The following is a 17,485-nucleotide window of genomic DNA, read 5'->3' on the forward strand; positions in this document are numbered from 1 at the left end:
GCTAAGCAGGAAGTGTGAATCAGGCGGTATAGCGATACCAGACTTCAAACTATACTACAGAGCAATAGTAACAAAAACAGCATGGTACTGGTACCAAAACAGGCGGGTGGACCAATGGTACAGAATAGAGGACACAGAAACCAATCCACAAAACTACAACTACCTTATATTTGATAAAGGGGCTAAAAGCATGCAATGGAGGAAGGATAGCATCTTCAACAAATGGTGCTGGGAAAACTGGAAATCCATATGCAACAAAATGAAACAAATCATATTTTTTTAATTTGGCAAATATTGGGGGAAAAAATTATCACTCAGAATCCCACCAGTTAAAAATGGGTGTACAAAGCAAGAAATTAAAGTTGCCTGTCTTCCCACACCATTGGCCCCCCCCCCACACACACACACCTATCTATCTTCTGGGTAATGATTACCCATTTAATATATAATCTTTCTGATTTTTTCTTAAATTATATAAATCTACATGTGTTGTTTCTTTCTCATTAAAATTAAATTGGGCCAGCTTGGTGCCACATGCATGTAATCCCAGTGATTCAGGAAGCTGAGGCAGAAGGATCAAAAGTTTGAGGCCAGCCTCGGCAATTTAGCAAAGTCCCCCAAAACTTAGCAAGACCCTGTCTCAAAATTAGAAAAATAAAAAGGACTAGGGATGGCTCAGTGATAAAGTGCCCATGGTTTCAATCCCCCCCAAACAAAACAACAACAAAAAAAAGTAAAATAATAAAAAACTAAATTGAAATCATATTATACCTACTTGTATATTTTATTTCTCATTTAGCATTATATCATGGAGATCATTCTAGGTTAGTAACATCAGTGTAATGACTGTAGCATACTTCTGCAAAGGGTATATCATGGTGCTATTACCAGTACAGAAAATACTTCTTAAAAGTGGGTCTTCATGTACTTCTATTCATGTGCTACTATTTCTGAAGGATTAATTCCTAGTAACTGGGAAAGTTTCTTTCCATAAAAGCTTATACCAATGAGTCTGTACTCCAACAAATCCATTTCATGATATTCTTTTTTTTTAAATATTTTTTTAAATGTTGATGGACTTTTATTTTGTTCATTTATTTATATGCAGTGCTGAGAATCTAACCCAGTGCTTCACACATGCTAGGCAAGTGCTCTACCACTGAGCCACAACCCCAGTTCCCTGTTTCATGATATTCTTAATAGTGTTAAGTATTTTCAATCTTTTAATTTTCTAATATAGTGGACAAAAAATAGTGTATTTTATTTGCAGTACTCGATTTCCCATGAAATTGCTCATTTCGTCATGTGATTACTGGCTGTTTGTATTTCTTCTGTAAATTGACCTTGTTATTTAGGTCTTTTTGAGGTGGTGTACATTATTATTTTTTTAGGAATTCTTTTTTATATTAAGCTTATCAATGATGTGTCCATTTGTGTGTTTGTAAAATATTTCTGCCCAGTACTTTGCATCTCTTCATTTTTATTGATGGTGTCTTTTGCTATACAGAAGTTATATATTTTGTATAATCTGATTTTCCCTTATGACTTAAAAGTTTTACTTAAACTGCTTAGGGAATATTCCTGTACCTCAGGGCTTTTTTGTGGTACTGGGATTGAACCTAGTGGCCGTGGTATACCACCACTGAATTACATCTGCAGCCCTTTCCAAATTTTAAAGTTGAGGCAGAATCTCACTAAGTTGCCCAGGCTGACCTCAGACTTGCAGTCCTTCTGTGGATTATAGGAATGTGCCACCATGCCTGGCAGAAGTATTTTTTTTTTCTTTTTATACACTTGTAGCTTTACTTTTTTAAAAAAAACTTTTTAACATTTAGAATTTATTTTTATATATTGTATAAGGTAGAAAATTTATTCTTTCAAATAGATAACAAATTGTTTGAAGATTCTATACCGACTAATTGATTTCTCCTTAGTATTTTATTTGCCAGCATTGTCATATATCAGAATCCCACACATATATGGATTTGTTCCTGGACACCTATCTGTTCTGGTCATTCATTCCTACTTTGAACATTTTCTTGCTATTGTTCCACTGTTTTAATTTTTGGTAGGGCCACTTCTGCCTGATATAATTTTCTAAAATTTTGGTTGTTTTAATATTTTTACTCTTCTGCATAAGGTCAACATGTCTGGTTCTACAGAAAATTCCACTGATGCCATGTTTGGAATTGCATTAAATATTTGGATCAGTTTGTCTCTATATTTATTTTTACAATAAACTTGACATTTTGATAGTACTGGTACTTCCCATTCAGAAACATGGCATCTCCCCATTTATTTGGGTCTTCTTTTATTATGTATTTTATAGTAAAGTTTATAATTTCCTTCAAAGAAGCCTTAAATGGTTTATGTTAAATCCATATTTCACTTCTTCCCCCAACTATTGTCTCCACCCTCCAAAAAAATCTTTTTAGTGTTCTACTGTATGAACTTTAGAATGATTTCATCCATTCCTTCATGGAAGTTTTATGGACATATTCTGATTTAAATTACATTGAATTTCTCTAATAATTTAAATAGACATCTTCATTTTGCTGCTCTTCATTTTGTTGTTTAGTTTATCCAATCATTCGTTCATAACTTGCTCAAATCACTGCTTACATGTTTCTTAGATATATGAAAAGGGATTTGCTTAATTTTGAAAGGAAAAAACCCTCTCACATTTCTTTCTAATCTTCACTGTTTTTTCTAGGCCGTCTCAGCACTGGTGCAACCCTTAGGAGTGTGTGCAGAGTACCTGAATCCCTCAGTGGTGCAGGTAGGATTAAGGCATTTTACATCACTACACAAGGTGATCCAAGACATGCAAACAGTCTTCACTTTCTTTTTATTAGGTTTTCAGAATTGGGCTTAATACAGAGTAACAACTTTTGGGGGGGGGGCGTGGGGAGTACTGGGATTGAATTTAGGGACACTCAACCGCTGAGCTACATTCCCAGCCTTGTTTTGTATTTTTTTTAGAGACAGGGTTTTGCTGTGTTACTTAGCAGCTCATTGTTGCTGAAGCTGGCTTTGAACTCTGGATCCTTGTGTGTCAGCCTCCCAAGCCGCTGGGATTACAGACATGCACCACCATGTGTGGCCAACTTTTTTTTTTTTAATAGCTGTGGTTCTAGTAAAAATTACGTCAGAAGATAATAAAAAAATGTTCAATAATTTAAAGTATAGAAGACCTCTAACATTTGAGAATGTTATTTATTCATTAAAAGAATCATTTTATCGAATAATTTTTTCCCATTTTTTTTATCTGTTCTCTTCACAGGAATGTTTTGGGGTTCAGTGCCATTACATTAGGTCAGTTTTGAACAGTCAGCAAGGCTTGCTTACTAGCTCAGTCACTCATTTATGAATAACAGCTTTATAGCACATCTCGTTTGACTTCCTACCTCTGCAGAATTGTAATGAATAGGTCATAGAATAGTCAAAACTATGGGTGTTTAGTTTCCTAATGCCTAAAGGCATATTAAACTTTCTTGTTACTTTCCATTTCAATTAATTAGTTTTATTATACAAAATGTCTCACTGATATACCTCTGCTTGTTGTTTTCTTTGTAAGTAAGTCTGTAAAATCTACAATTTGTATTTCGATTTTTAAAAAAAATCACCGTAAATAGTTTTGAAAACATCATGTCCTTTGGGAGTAATATTTCTGTATGTGGTGTTTCTTTCTGATGTCAGATTTACTTAGGGCCATTTTAATCGGGGATATGTGATATTTTTGATGGGTGCTAGAAATTTTTACCATCTCTAGATGTTAGATGCTTTTACATGTCAAGATAATACTATTAATTTTTTTTCTTGGTGCTGGGGCAGGGCTTCACACATGAATACTGTAAGATTTTAAGTGAATTAGGTTGGCTGTCTATGTATTTTCCTTATTTTTTATACTATTTAGAAACATTTAGTGTTCTTTCAGTTGAGGCACATGAATATGTCATTAGCTGGGTAGCTAAAACACTGAGACATAAAGAGGCAAAATTATTTGACTTCTTACTAATAAGTGTTAATAATTTAATGATTGACATTTTTAAAAATATTTTTTAGTTGTAGTTGACACAATACCTTTAAAGAATTGACTTTTTAATTAAAATCAGACTCAGGATTGGATTTGAAATGCATTTGACCATACATTGCTTCATGCAACTGAATTGAGTACTAATATTCTAGCTAAATAAATAAGCACTTTAGAAACTATAATACACATATTGTGTGTGTGTGAATGTGTGTGTACATATATATGTTTATATTATAAAAGCATAATATACTTTTTAAAGAGTAAGAAATATATGAATTTGCAACTTAATTTTTATTTTCATCTTTATTTTAATTACACCGAATTATATAGAGCTAAATTCATTAAACCATAAATTCATATCAGGATGCAAATTAATAGTTGTCTCTATTACATGATAGTTATATAACTTTAAAAGACTTATTTAACATATGCCTCTTGTTCCCTCATCTGCAGAATGGTGATAATAGTAATACCTATCTCACAGAGTTGCAGTGAGGAATACACAGGGTCTGGCATGACAAGACATTGATAAGACACTGACTCAGCTCTTAACCATAGTAGCACTCAGCCAGCTACTGTACATAAGTGTAAATGAAGAAATTCTATCTGGATAATGGATGTCATTATAATCCAGTTCTAATATATTCTTGTCCCTAACAGCCAGATAATGACTTTGTTTTCCTCGTTAGCTATGTTTTAAAAATTTATCTTAGAAGTGGTCATTTAGCTCTAGATAATATTATACCACTTCTCAAATACTATTTAGTTATCTGATCATGTTACCATTCTGGAACAGTGTGTCATTTGAGTCTCATCATCTATAGGTCTCATTCATATCAACAAGCAACAGTAGTTTTTATGACAACATTTTATGTGAAGTGTATATTTATTTTTAAAAGTATGAAATGTAAAATATTTACTTTATTACAAAAATAACACATACTTATGATTAACGTTCTTAAAGTTAGTTCATGCATCTTGAGTTCTTCAAATCACCCTTGTAAAATAGAATAACAGGAACTCTACCTGGAGTGTTAAGAAAGCCGGCTGGGGTTGTGGCTCAGTGGTGGAGCACTTGCCTCACACATATGAGGCACTGGGTTCAATCCTCAGCACCACATGCAAATAAATAAACAAAATCAAGATATGTTGTCCATTTATAACTAAAAGAAAATTTAAAAAAAAAAAAGAAAGAAAGCTGAGGCACAAAGTCGGCTATGTGTTTCCTTGGGGCAGTATTAGTGGTGGCTAGAATTCACATTCTCCATTGTACCCTCTCTTTTGTGAATGGTGAATGAAAAATACCTTCTCCCCACTTTTGGACAGATTCAGGAGTTCTTATTAACTGTAGCATTTTATTTCTGCAGCCCATGCTAGATCCAGTCATCCTCACCACAATACAGGATGTACGGAGTGTTGAGGAGAAGGATCTCAAAGACAAGGTAAATCTCTCTTCAGCCAGGCAGGCCATAGTGCTGGTTAGTTCACAGAAACAGAGGTAGGATTTGGCAAGGTTCCTGTGCCATTTCTCTTTGGATTCTGGTCAGATACAGTTCACATCAAATTAATTTATGTTTTCAGATTCAAAAATTGCTAATTTTGAAACACCAGGGGTTGGTGTTTTCTCAGTCAATAGAGTGAATATAGTATTCTCAGTAAGTGATGTCATTCCAAATTTTACTAACATGATTTTGATGGCATTATTATTGGTGTAAAGTAAAAGGAGTTTTGGAACATTAAAAGCTTCTCTGGAGTTGTTCAAAGCAAATCTAGCATTTAACATGATTTGTCTGCTTTGAATTTCTCCTAAGAATATCCCCTTTCCTTTACTATTCACCAGTTGCTTAACTTTTGTTTAGAAGCAAAATCCAGTTAATTGGCTTTGTAGAATATCAGATATCTCCAAATCATTGTTACCCTGTACTCATGAGAAAGAGAGAGAGAGAAAGAAAGTGTGTGTGTGTGTGTGTGTGTGTGTGTGTGTGTGTGTGTTGTGAGAATTGGGATCAAACTGTTTTTACAATTCCTTTTTTATTTTTATTTTTTTTGTTTCTATTCAATAAAAGAGATTGGTTAGCATCCCTGAGCTCCTATCTGCCATTAAATTACTTTGCATGCGCTTCCAACCGGATCTTGTGACAATTGTGGATGACCTTCGGCTTGACATCCTGCTTCGCATGCTGAAATCACCACATTTTAGTGCTAAAATGAATTCCCTCAAAGAAGTAAGTTTTGCTTTTATTTTTAAAAGTTTAAAACACAGACCCCCTTAAGTTCTGTCCAACTTGTTATTATTAATATAAAAATGTTGGGTGAAGAGAGTAATTTCTCATATAAAGAAACCATGATTATGGTGTGTATTTATAATTGTTAATACAAATGAGAAGATGGCTTTTTTATTTTCAAAATTTGTTCTGTGAACTATTTAATGTTTTTGTGACACTTCCTACGATGTAATGTCATAGATTATGTGGTTTGAGATTTACTTTTTACCCTAACAGACAGTTCCTTTTATTTTATTTCACTTTGGGTTTATTTAAACCAGATCTTCTAACTGATGTTAGGACAAAAGCAAAGTGACTACAACTGTGTTGGTGGAAATAATTTTCTGCGACTTCCTACGCAAACAGCATATTAGATCCATGCAAACAGTACCATTGGTTTTAGTAGAGTTGATACAGTTCAGTCATAATCCAGTCTTTTGTTCACTTTTGGGTTTATTAGGATTCTTGGCTGCAAGTGGAAGAAACTCTAGTTGAACTATCTCAGGCCAAAAGTAGAATTTATTGGAAGGAAATTAGCTATTGCACTTGAATAAAGGATTGAATTTCCAAAACATGTGAATAACTAGAATTTGAGGCCTGGTACTGCCAGGACCCTGTCCAAGTCTTGTCTCTGTTTTTCTGAGCAATTGGTCTCATTACCTCTGTATCTGCAGTGTGACATCTTGAGAACATGGCCATGGGAAGTGTGTGAGCTTCATAGCCTGCACTTCCCATCACCAGGGGGCTGACGTATTCTTTCTGGTCCCATGTATGAAATTTAGAGGACATGCCCTGGTCAAAGTTTGGATTAGATTCTCATCTCTAATCCAGTAAGCAGTGGTCCACGGGAGGGGTGCTGTAAGAATAACTCCCATGTTTTTGTTTTTGTGTGTGTGTGTGTGTGTGTTTTAAATTTTTTTTTAGTTGTTGAGAGACCTTTATTTTATTTATTTATACATGGTGCTGATAATTGAACCTAGTGCCTCACACATGCCAGGCAAGTGTGCTACGATGAGCCATAGCCCCAGCCCCTCTATGTTCTTTTTAAAGAAACATCACAAATAGTGATCTGTAAACTTCCAGTAAATGGCTTTTGGTACTTTTTGGCTAATTACTGTAAGAATTACAGAGGACTTTGATGATGTGTTGAGTCACAATAACCCTGTCTTTTTAGGTAACCAAACTGATAGAAGATAGCACTTTATCTAAGTCTGTGAAGAATGCTATAGATACAGACAGATTACTAGACTGGCTAGTAGAAAACTCAGTTCTATCAATTGCACTGGAAGGTAAGTTGCTTTCAAAAGATAAAATTACTTAACATAATTTAACATTATTTAAAAAGATACAAATTTTTGTTTACAATCTAGCAATTTACTGTTAAATTAATTAATTTAACTGCTTTGAATTAATTAATTGCTTTGAATTAATGGAATCATATTTAGAGAGTCACTGCATCTCTCTTCCTCTCGTATTTTTTATTAGGCAACATAGACCAAGCACAATACTGTGATCGTATAAAGGGAATTATTGAACTCTTGGGCAGTAAATTGTCTTTAGATGAGCTGACTAAAATTTGGAAGATACAGGTAGGTTGATCAGAATTATTTTTGCCTTTTCTTGACATATTTAATCTAAGGAGAGGGAGGAGGGTGGTAAATGTGCAGGGAAATGGGAGCTCTGTCTTATTTTAACCAGAGCAGCTGTACCTAATCTGTTTTATATTTAGGTTTTTATTAAGATTGTGTATGTAAAAGAATTCCACTTGTCAAAAGAATATCAAACTACTGATCTAATCTTCTTATTTTTTAAATTAAAAAAGTAAAAGCCTTCGTGGAGATCTATGAATGGGTGTAAGTCTTGTTTATCAGTCCCGTTTTCTTTTTATTACATTTTTATTAGTGTTAATTAATAATCTTCCCAATTATCCTAATAAATGAAGATAAGTATTACTGAGCTTTCAGATCTCACCTTATCTAGACTCTGAGCAGCTGTGACCAAGTCTAACATGCCCTTCATTTTCTTTTTTTTTCACTTTGGTCATGATCCATACTACTAGTTTTCCTTTCTATTTTTCTGGTGTTCCTTCTTAAATCTCCTTTATTCTCTTCTACTTTTCCTTTAAATGGTTTGGTTTATTTTCCCAAGCCTTAGTTCTTAGCCTTTTTTCAGTGTACAAGCTTTCATTAGTCAGTTTCATCAACTCCTATGGCTTTGACTACAGTTGTATGCTGCTGACACTGTAAATCCTATCACTAGTTCATCTTTCTTCTTGGAGTTCCACTATACATATCTAAATGTATAACAATTTCACCTTCAAGTTTGTATCTCATTGAAATCTCAAATTCATCACGTCCAAACCCAGTTATTCTCCGGTCTTTTTCAGTAATAGTGTTATCCTCATCTAGTTGCTAAGCCAGAAAGAAATCTGGAGTTCAGCTTGATTGCGTCCACTTAGTCACTGTATCATCACAATCTAGGAAACAAAAACTATGCCAGGAAATTGAACTACAAGACTGTTTACAAAGATGTTATTAAGGTGAAAAAGGTTTTAAGAAAAAAAGGAAGAAGACGTATTAAACTCAGAGAGAGGAAACTACTTGGAAGGTGTTTTCACTGCAAGTGCAAGAACTGTTGCAGGTGCTTCTTCCACTAGCACTTTTGGAATCTGTTGCTGTACTAGCTCACCCTGGTTTCACTTTCAGCCTAAACCAGTGTTTCTGGTCTAGGAAGGAGAAACACTCCTTCCTCCTCCTGCCTCTCACCTCTCAGCACTGCCCCTCACTGGCAGAATATAATAGGAATATACCTGGGAGAGGACTTTACGGTGTGTGATCCGCAGGCTCCCAGCCCAGGATTAGGAAGCAAACTGTAGAAAGTTAGGCGTAGAAATAAAACACAGTCCTAGATCCCTTATATTTTACTTCCCATGTCTTGTACTTGTTTGAATACCCTCATATGATTTTTGTGAATTTGAAGGTGGGAGACCATGATGCCTATGTTGTTTTTCCCTGCTACATTCAGTGAACAGCTATAGGTGTAGATATTAAGGAAATTAAAGAGTTAAATCTACAAATATCCCCTGCCTTTCAAGTTCCTCACCTGGTGAACACTGAGGCACAACAGGCTGTGATTGAGATTATAAAGTGAGTGTCAACCATAGGTCAACGGTAGGCTCCTGCAGCTCTGATGCAGACTACTGCCCACAGGATAAATATTAAGTGAAGTCAGAAAATTGTTATGAGCACAGTGAAAAACAAAGCAGTTTATACTCTCAACTGAGGCCCTTGAGATCATTTATAAAATGCTAAGAGTGAGGACATTTATCTTGTAATTTTCATCAGTTTCAGTTTCTTACCTAGTAGAAAATATTTAATTTCCTCTTAAAAAATGAGTATCAGACGGAGAACTTGATTCTCATTTTTTTTTCACATTGTCTTTTTAAAGACTTAATGCTGCTGAGCATTTAAATAAGGTCAGATGATAACCATTAATAATAGTTTTTTATGGCTGGGGATGTGGCTCAAGCGGTACGCACTCGCCTGGCATGCGCAGGACGCTGGGTTCGATCCTCAACACTACATAAAAAAAATAAAGATATATAAAATAAAAAAAAATTATTTAAAAAAATAGTTTTGCCAAAATTACTGTGAAAGTGAATGCTGATTAGACTAGAGTCCATTGATCTTTGTTATATTTTTGCTTTTGCTTGTGTCAATTGCCAGGAAAAAGACAGATGTTTCTAAGTTCTAGGTCTTAAGTATTTCTGATATGTCTGTCTCCTCTGTTTTCTAGTCCGGACAATCATCTACCGTGATCGAGAACATTCACACTATTATTGCTGCTGCAGCTGTGAAATTTAATTCAGATCAGCTTAATCATTTGTTTGTTCTCATTCAGAAGGTATGTGTTCAGTTGAATTTCCTTACTGTTAAGTTTTCCTAAAGTTTTTAAGCTCTTTTGAGGTTCCCACCAAAATAGCAGTGTTTAAATATCCTTTTGTTTATAAATTTTTTTTGCTTAAAATGTTTAAAGTTTTTTCTAATTTCTCCAATATGATTGTGAAATAGTTCCTATGTCTTGTCTTTTCTGTTGCACAGAGCTGGGAGACTGAGAGTGATAGAGTAAGACAGAAGCTGTTGAGCCTGATTGGACGAATAGGTCGGGAAGCTCGCTTTGAGACCACTTCTGGAAAGGCAGGAGAATCAAATGGATTTTTCTAGCTACAAATGCTTAAAGCAGTTTTACTTGCATATCCGCGGGCTCATCATAGTGGTATTATCACAGGTGTTAGACGTCCTCTGGGAACTGGCTCATCTTCCAACCCTGCCCAGTAGCCTCATTCAGCAAGCCTTGGAGGAGCACCTGACAATCCTTAGTGATGCATATGCTGTGAAGGAAGCTGTCAAGAGGAGCTACATCATTAAGTGCATAGAAGATATTAAAAGGGTTGGTTTTTATCTTTGGTCAAATTTTTGTTGTAAGAACAACAGTGTTAGACCAGGCCTGGTGGTACATACCTGTAATCCCAGAGGCTCGGGAGGCTGAGGCAGGAGGATCTCGAGTTCAAAGCTAGCCTCAGCAACAGCAAGATGCTAAGCAACTCAGTGAGACCCTGTCTCTAAATAAAATACAAAATAGGGCTGGGGATATGGCTCAGTGCTTGAGTGCCCTTGAGTTCAATCAAGAAGTAAACCTCTCCTCAACCCCACCCCCTCAAAAAAAAAAAGAGCAACAGTATTGTCTGAGTAATAAGAGCCAAGCAGTCCTATTATGTTAAGTAAATGAAATGTCCTATCTGGAAGCTCTTACCTTAGAATCCAAGATTGGGAAATTATAGGTGTTACTTTTACCACATCACTTATATTTCTCTTAAAATGAATTTTCAGCCTGGAGAATGGTCAGGTTTGGAAAAAAACAAGAAGGATGGATTCAAGGTAAGAATTTGCAGTTGGAACCAACTGAAAGGTATACTAATCCAATAATCATTTAATAAATTGCATCACAATTTTTATAATGTGTTTTAGTCTTTCTCAGTAATGTTTACATACAGACTTGATATTTATGACCTTTATTATTTTAAAGCATTATTATTATTTAAAGCTCAGTAGTTATTGACTTTAAAGGGAAAAACATTAAGGATTATATTGAAATTACATAGTTTTATATAGTGTTTTTAAAAATCATGACTTTCAACTTAGTTTTTTTCCTCTTAAATTAGACTTAAACATGCACAATTTTAATATGTACCGTTGATTCTAAGTAAGTATCATGCCCATTTTTCTTCCATAAGGGAAAAATGGAGAAACATTCATAGATAAGAGAAAAAGAAGAAGGAGGTTCATTCAGTGCTGGCACATGGTAGTTTTCAGGTGTTTGGTTCAGATGTGTCCCTAAAATAATTTCTTACACAGATAGTCATTAAATGAGTGCCTGGTACTGTTGTTTGATTTTAGAAGGTAGAATTAGATGGTGACTACAAGAGGGACTGGGGCCAGAGACGCCTTACCCTTCCGGACTCTGGCCTTCTGGCCTCTAGATTGCTGTGAATGTATGGAAAGTGGTTGGAAATGATGGTTAGTGGATAGAACAGTGATGATGATCATAGCTCTCTTCCAGCTCTAGTCCTTAACTCCAGTCTCTCCTGTAAGAGGAGTAATCACAGTAGCCAGCTCGGTACAATGTGCTTTCTTGGTTGTCGCAGCCCTGATCAGAGCAGTATTGTCTTCCTTCTTAGATCCTCAGATTGCCCAGACCACACTGTGTATGGGGTTGGCAGGAAGGGGGAGATTTCATTTTATTAAAATTTTTTGGTAAAGTACCTAGTGGCTCAGTATTTCAAAAATATTCTTGATTTTCAAAGATATTTCTTTTAAAAATCTGGAATGTTTCTACCTAATTTTCATTGGTATCATCAGAGATTCTTAGGTCTTGCTAACAAGCTTTGGTGACTTAATGGGGTTTTTTTCACATAAGTTGTACTTGGCCATAAATTTTCGTCTTGAGCATATTGTCAACTCATGTTTTGTGTTTTGACAGTGAAATTTGATCATGTGAATTTTCTGCATATGATCTAGTTTTAGAGCTTTTTAAAAACATTCACAAACTGGAGCTAGTAATGCTGGGGCCATAAGGAATTATTCCTTGAACTCAACAACATTTCTGTCTTTCTACTCAGATACAATTTAAATGTTTCTAATTTTCTAAGCTCAGTAATGCGAATGATTTAGCAACCTCTCTCCTTAAGATTGAAGAGTTTTCATCTGGTCATTTAAGAAGTTTCGATCCTTCAGTAGTTTTAATAAAGAGAAAAAGGGTCTCTGTAGAAAGATTATCTTTTCCTCTCAGCAGTAGACATATTTCTTTATATCTGTGAAGGTCAAAGCTGAAGGAACTTTCCCCTCCTTCCAGGGAAATGACTTGAAACCAGAAAAACCTTCCAGATAGCATTCCTCCCTTTCCATAGCTAAGCATTGCCAGCTCTTCCAGTCGTTGCATCGTTGCATCTTTACTGCTTCTCTTTGCAGTCACTTCATTCATATCTGTGGTTTATAACAAAACTCAGAAAGAAACAAAAATTTTTTGGATTTATTTTGAGAGATTGGAAAGGAATATTCTTCCTTTTTTATTTCCCCGCTGGTCCCAGCAAATAAATTCTGGTGTACCATTATTCCCTTCCAGATAATAGCTTGCATTTTTACATAGCACTTGTCAGTTTACTAAGTGCTTTCACAGATACTCTCTGAAAGTACACATTGCTGAAGGGGGACAGTGGGAAGATCAAAGCCCCCTGGATATGGCTCCAGGCAGGGGGGTGAATTATTTACTGCCACTAAAGGTGTTTTTCTATGCTATGCCCTTTCCTGCCAGGCAGCAAGGTGGGCTGACTGGGGATTATGTCTCCCTGCCAGGCTACACAGAAACTAAGCAAAGGGTAAGACAAGATCACCCACTTCTTACTCCCCTCCCACCCTGAGCTACCTCTATTCCCCCAACTGATTCCCCTTCCCTCTGCTTTTGACACTCTTAAAATTCCCAAGTTCCACTGTTGTGTTCAGAAATTCTGACCTTTATTTCTTAACTTTGTTTCTATAGATTCTGCCAGGGTACCCTTGGCTCCCTTGGTCCTCTTTTCTTTCCTTTGCTTCTTTTATACCTTCCACTGTTCATCCCAACCCTTTCCCGCTTATTTCACTTCTTTTTTCCTTCAATTAAATTTTTTTAAATGTACTCATAAAAAAATACTAAACAAAAAATTATTTTTACTCAATTAGTTGTGTTGGATAGTCTTTAAGGTATTATCTTTAGCTATGCCCTTTATGCTATGCCCTTTCTTGCCAGGCAGACTTTCAGTAAATATCAGTTCCCTTCCTCCTACTACTTCCCCTTCACGCTATCAGGAGACTCAAAGCCTCACTTATACAGGTTGAATATCCCTTATCTGAAATCCTGGGACCAGAGTATTTCAGATTTCAGAGGTTTTGGATGTTAGATTGTTTGAATAGACTTTACTGGTTGAGCATCCCTAATCCAAAATTCTGAAATCTGAACTGTTCTATAATAAGAAACTTTTGAGAACAATGTTGGCACTCAAAAATTTTTAACTTTGGTGGCCAGATTTTTAAATTAGGGTCACTCAACCTGTACATAATTGAGTTCCCTCTGCTTGCCAAAGCACACAACAGAAAATAAAAGTAGTAAGGTGTCCTCAGTACAAAGAGTCTCACAGTGATATGGTTAGTAGAGGAGGAAGTACGTTTAAAAAGTTTTCTCCCATGCAAAATTTTTTGCTTTGGTTCTAGATAAAAGGTTTTCTGGAAAAACAAGATGGGCAAGGAAGTGGGGGATGTTTAGTTTAGAAGAGAGAACTCAAAAAATATGAAAACTTTCATAAGAGGATCATTACAGAGAAGCTTGAATTGTTTTTCTTTTTATGTCTCCTAAGGAGTTGTATGGAGACACGTGTTAGTGTGGTAGATCAGAGAACTTTCTTGTGAGAAGAGTCTGAAAACAGAATGTACTGCCCTCTGAGGTAGTGATTCTTATCACTGGAAATACTGAGACTAGTAATTCATTTAATAAAAGAATAAAGAAAATTTAGATATAGATTTGCAGGCCATGCCTGTTGACCTCTAAGGCTTCATGTGACATTAAGAATCTAATCAGGACATCCCATTAACTTTTCCTTATGAAGCCTCAACTCCAGAACATTATCAGCTATATTCATTTTATTTGTTTATCAGTCTTAGCAACTGGAGAAGGGTAATTTAAGTTTTTCCTGCAACTTGGCAATATAATGTTATAATGGAATGGAATCAATATCATATTTTCTGATTGCTAAACTTTAGAAACTATATCAGAAATAATTCTTAAATTCCAATTTAATATGATTTATTTTAATTTTATTGTATGATGAATTACCTTCAACAGGTAATTGTCCATGTCAAATATAAGTATTCTGACCACCCTTGACTTAACTGGTCATGATAATTTTTAATACATCTGCTTATTGCGAAAGGGCTCGTAGTTATATCCTAATTTTCATAATTCTTTTGGAAGGTACCAGTTTGGACATAAGCCTTAAAGTTTTGATTGTTTTATTGTTCTGCAACTTTTTTTAAAAAACAGAAATATTCTAGCTAGTCTTGCAAGTAGTCAGCCTTTAATATCTACCATTTCTGTGATTCTAAGATGCCAGTGATTGTACCCTGTATCACAGAAATAAGTTGTTTTTACAGAGAAGAGAAAAAGAAATTGTACATTTACCAGTCATTGTTTAGATTCACCATCCCAGGTTGAGTCTAAGTCTGCTTTTGTGCAGTTAGGTAGAGCTTCACCAGGGCACACTGCTTGTCATTATCTATAGTAATGCTCTGAACTACTCTGAAATTTTTTAGATTGACTGTATAATTTTTGAGGCATGTTGAAGAATATGGAGTTTTGTATGCTTGTCCTCATTCATAAAACTCAAGCGGTTTTTTCCTGTTACCAAGTGATGAATACTACAAGTTACACGGCTTCTTTTGAATTAAGGTGCAACTTAAGACAGAGACATTTAGTGATGAGCCCTTCACAGTGTTTGAGTCTATCACATCAGCTTCTGCTTTGAAAAATACTTTAATCTAAGACCACTGAAAGTTTTCTTTGCTTTTAGTTGAATTTATGACCACAACAAGCTAGTCAGTGCTCTATCATAGTGTTATGTTTTTAATAACATTTAAGTAATAAATTAGTGATCCAGATTTAAGTTAGAACCATCCTTGTTCAGTAGTACATATACCAAGGAACAATTGAACTCAAATGATAGGTAGATGAACAAATACCTTATGTATACTCAGGGAAGGGCAGTTGTAGGAAAATTTGCACCCATGTTTATTGATTAGTAAGATTTCTTTTCACAGAATTGTGAGAAATATCAGTTACAGAAATGTTTAAATTTATGAAACCTGTGTCTTAGAATCCAGAAAATATGGTATTTGCTGATTGATTAGCTAATCTCTATGAAGCAAGGAAAATAGTATTGTTTTGGCAATAGCTTGCCCACATTTACATGTTCAGTAGTAAGCTGCTTTTCTGCCAGACAAAACAAGTATTTCTCCTCCCCAAATGGGGTCTTCATTTTTCAGAAAGACTCGATAAAACAAGAGTGATTTAAAATAAAAATATCAGCCTTTTAAATAAATGTTGAAGACTTAAGCTTTAATCAGTTTTTTGGTTAGTAGTCAGTTGATTAAAAGTGTTTAATCTGATATTTTTTTCATATTTTATAATGAAATTTCAGTTCAAAGATGTTTATTAAAAACCAATTATCTTCTTAAAGAGTGCATAGTGAACATCAAACTTTTCAGATCTATACTCTGAAGATCTGGATTGTCATGTGCTAGTTTCAGAATTAATAAATTTGAAAATATTTTGAAAAATATAAATTACAGTCTGAGTAAAGTATCTGTAATAATTAATAAAAATAGTAATTGGGAGAGGGAAGGGGGAGTGTGGGGGATTGAGCCTAGGGCTTCACATATAACAAACACAGGCTCTACCTCTGGGCTATGCCCCCAGCCCCTTATTAATAAAATTAGAATGACCTCACAAAGTGGTTTTAACTAGGAGATATAAACAGATCATATTTTCTTTAATATTTAGACGATTGTCAGTTTGTTGAACAGATCATTGGTATCTTAATCATATAACTAAAGAAAGCCACTTTTTTATTCCATCTTACTTGCCAGCCAGTTCAACATTAAGCTGTTGCCATCAATTTATTTTATTGTGTCAACATGTCTTAGCAGCCCTGTGCTACTTAATCTATCCTCTGAAGTTGCTAATTCCTTGTTGTCTGTTTTTTGCTGATGTACCCCTATACATTCACTGTCACTTCACATCCACTCCTGTTTGCAGTTCTTGGCTTTAGGAAATTGCATGCAGAATAAGAAGTTGAAGATTGAATTATGAGTGCATGGAGATAAGCTATAAATGAACAACATGAAGATGAAATTATAGAATGTGTGACAATAAAACCTAATTGACTTGCAGATTTTTTATAGCTAATAAATTAATCTGCCATTAATTTCTAAATTTAATTAATACAACTTCTTTTTAACTCTAGTCATCTCAGCTTAATAATCCCCAGTTTGTTTGGGTGGTACCAGCTTTGCGTCAGCTCCATGAAATCACCCGCTCATTCATAAAACAAACCTACCAAAAGCAAGACAAGGTAAGAATGTAGCTGTTTTTATTATTGCACAGTTACTCGCTTAACCATTTATAATAACAAAACAGGGCCAAAACTATTGAATTTATAGTTATAGTGTATTTGATCTATAATCCTGAGTTTAAACATTATCTACCTGTTTTTTGATGTAATAACTGCTTTCCTTTTTATTTGCTTAACTTATTGAAATAAACCTCTTTTTTAAAGTCATGGAAATTTGAAAAAATTTGCAGATTTGTTTTATCATGCAAAAAGATTAGTTTGCCTAAGGAGCTAGTTTCCTTAATATAACAGAATATGGAAGAAAGCTCTGGAAAAGTGTACAGAAAGTAAATAGCTCTTTTTAAAAATTTTTCCTTTATCTTTTAAAATAAATAAATCTTTGGGTGCAAAAAAATTAGTAGGCTAGTTTATCAGCTCCTTAGTAAATATACATAACTAGATTGGTTTTATTTACTGTTAAATAGGAAATTT

General features: G+C 34.8%; 1 protein-coding gene across 1 annotated transcript in view; it reads left to right on the top strand.

The window, feature by feature from the left end:
* Positions 1–17,485, top strand: part of Usp24 (ubiquitin specific peptidase 24) — a 134,381-nt gene that overhangs the window by 39,621 nt on the left and 77,275 nt on the right. The window contains 10 exon segments of the mRNA XM_015484945.2: positions 2,714–2,779; positions 5,404–5,478; positions 6,103–6,261; positions 7,475–7,589; positions 7,786–7,889; positions 10,096–10,203; positions 10,401–10,496; positions 10,588–10,749; positions 11,190–11,237; positions 16,907–17,014. Coding sequence (XP_015340431.1) covers positions 2,714–2,779; positions 5,404–5,478; positions 6,103–6,261; positions 7,475–7,589; positions 7,786–7,889; positions 10,096–10,203; positions 10,401–10,496; positions 10,588–10,749; positions 11,190–11,237; positions 16,907–17,014 — 1,041 coding nt within the window.

This window comes from Marmota marmota, unplaced genomic scaffold (assembly GCF_001458135.2).
Source record: "Marmota marmota marmota unplaced genomic scaffold, marMar, whole genome shotgun sequence".
NCBI classification, from domain to species: Eukaryota; Metazoa; Chordata; class Mammalia; order Rodentia; family Sciuridae; genus Marmota; species Marmota marmota.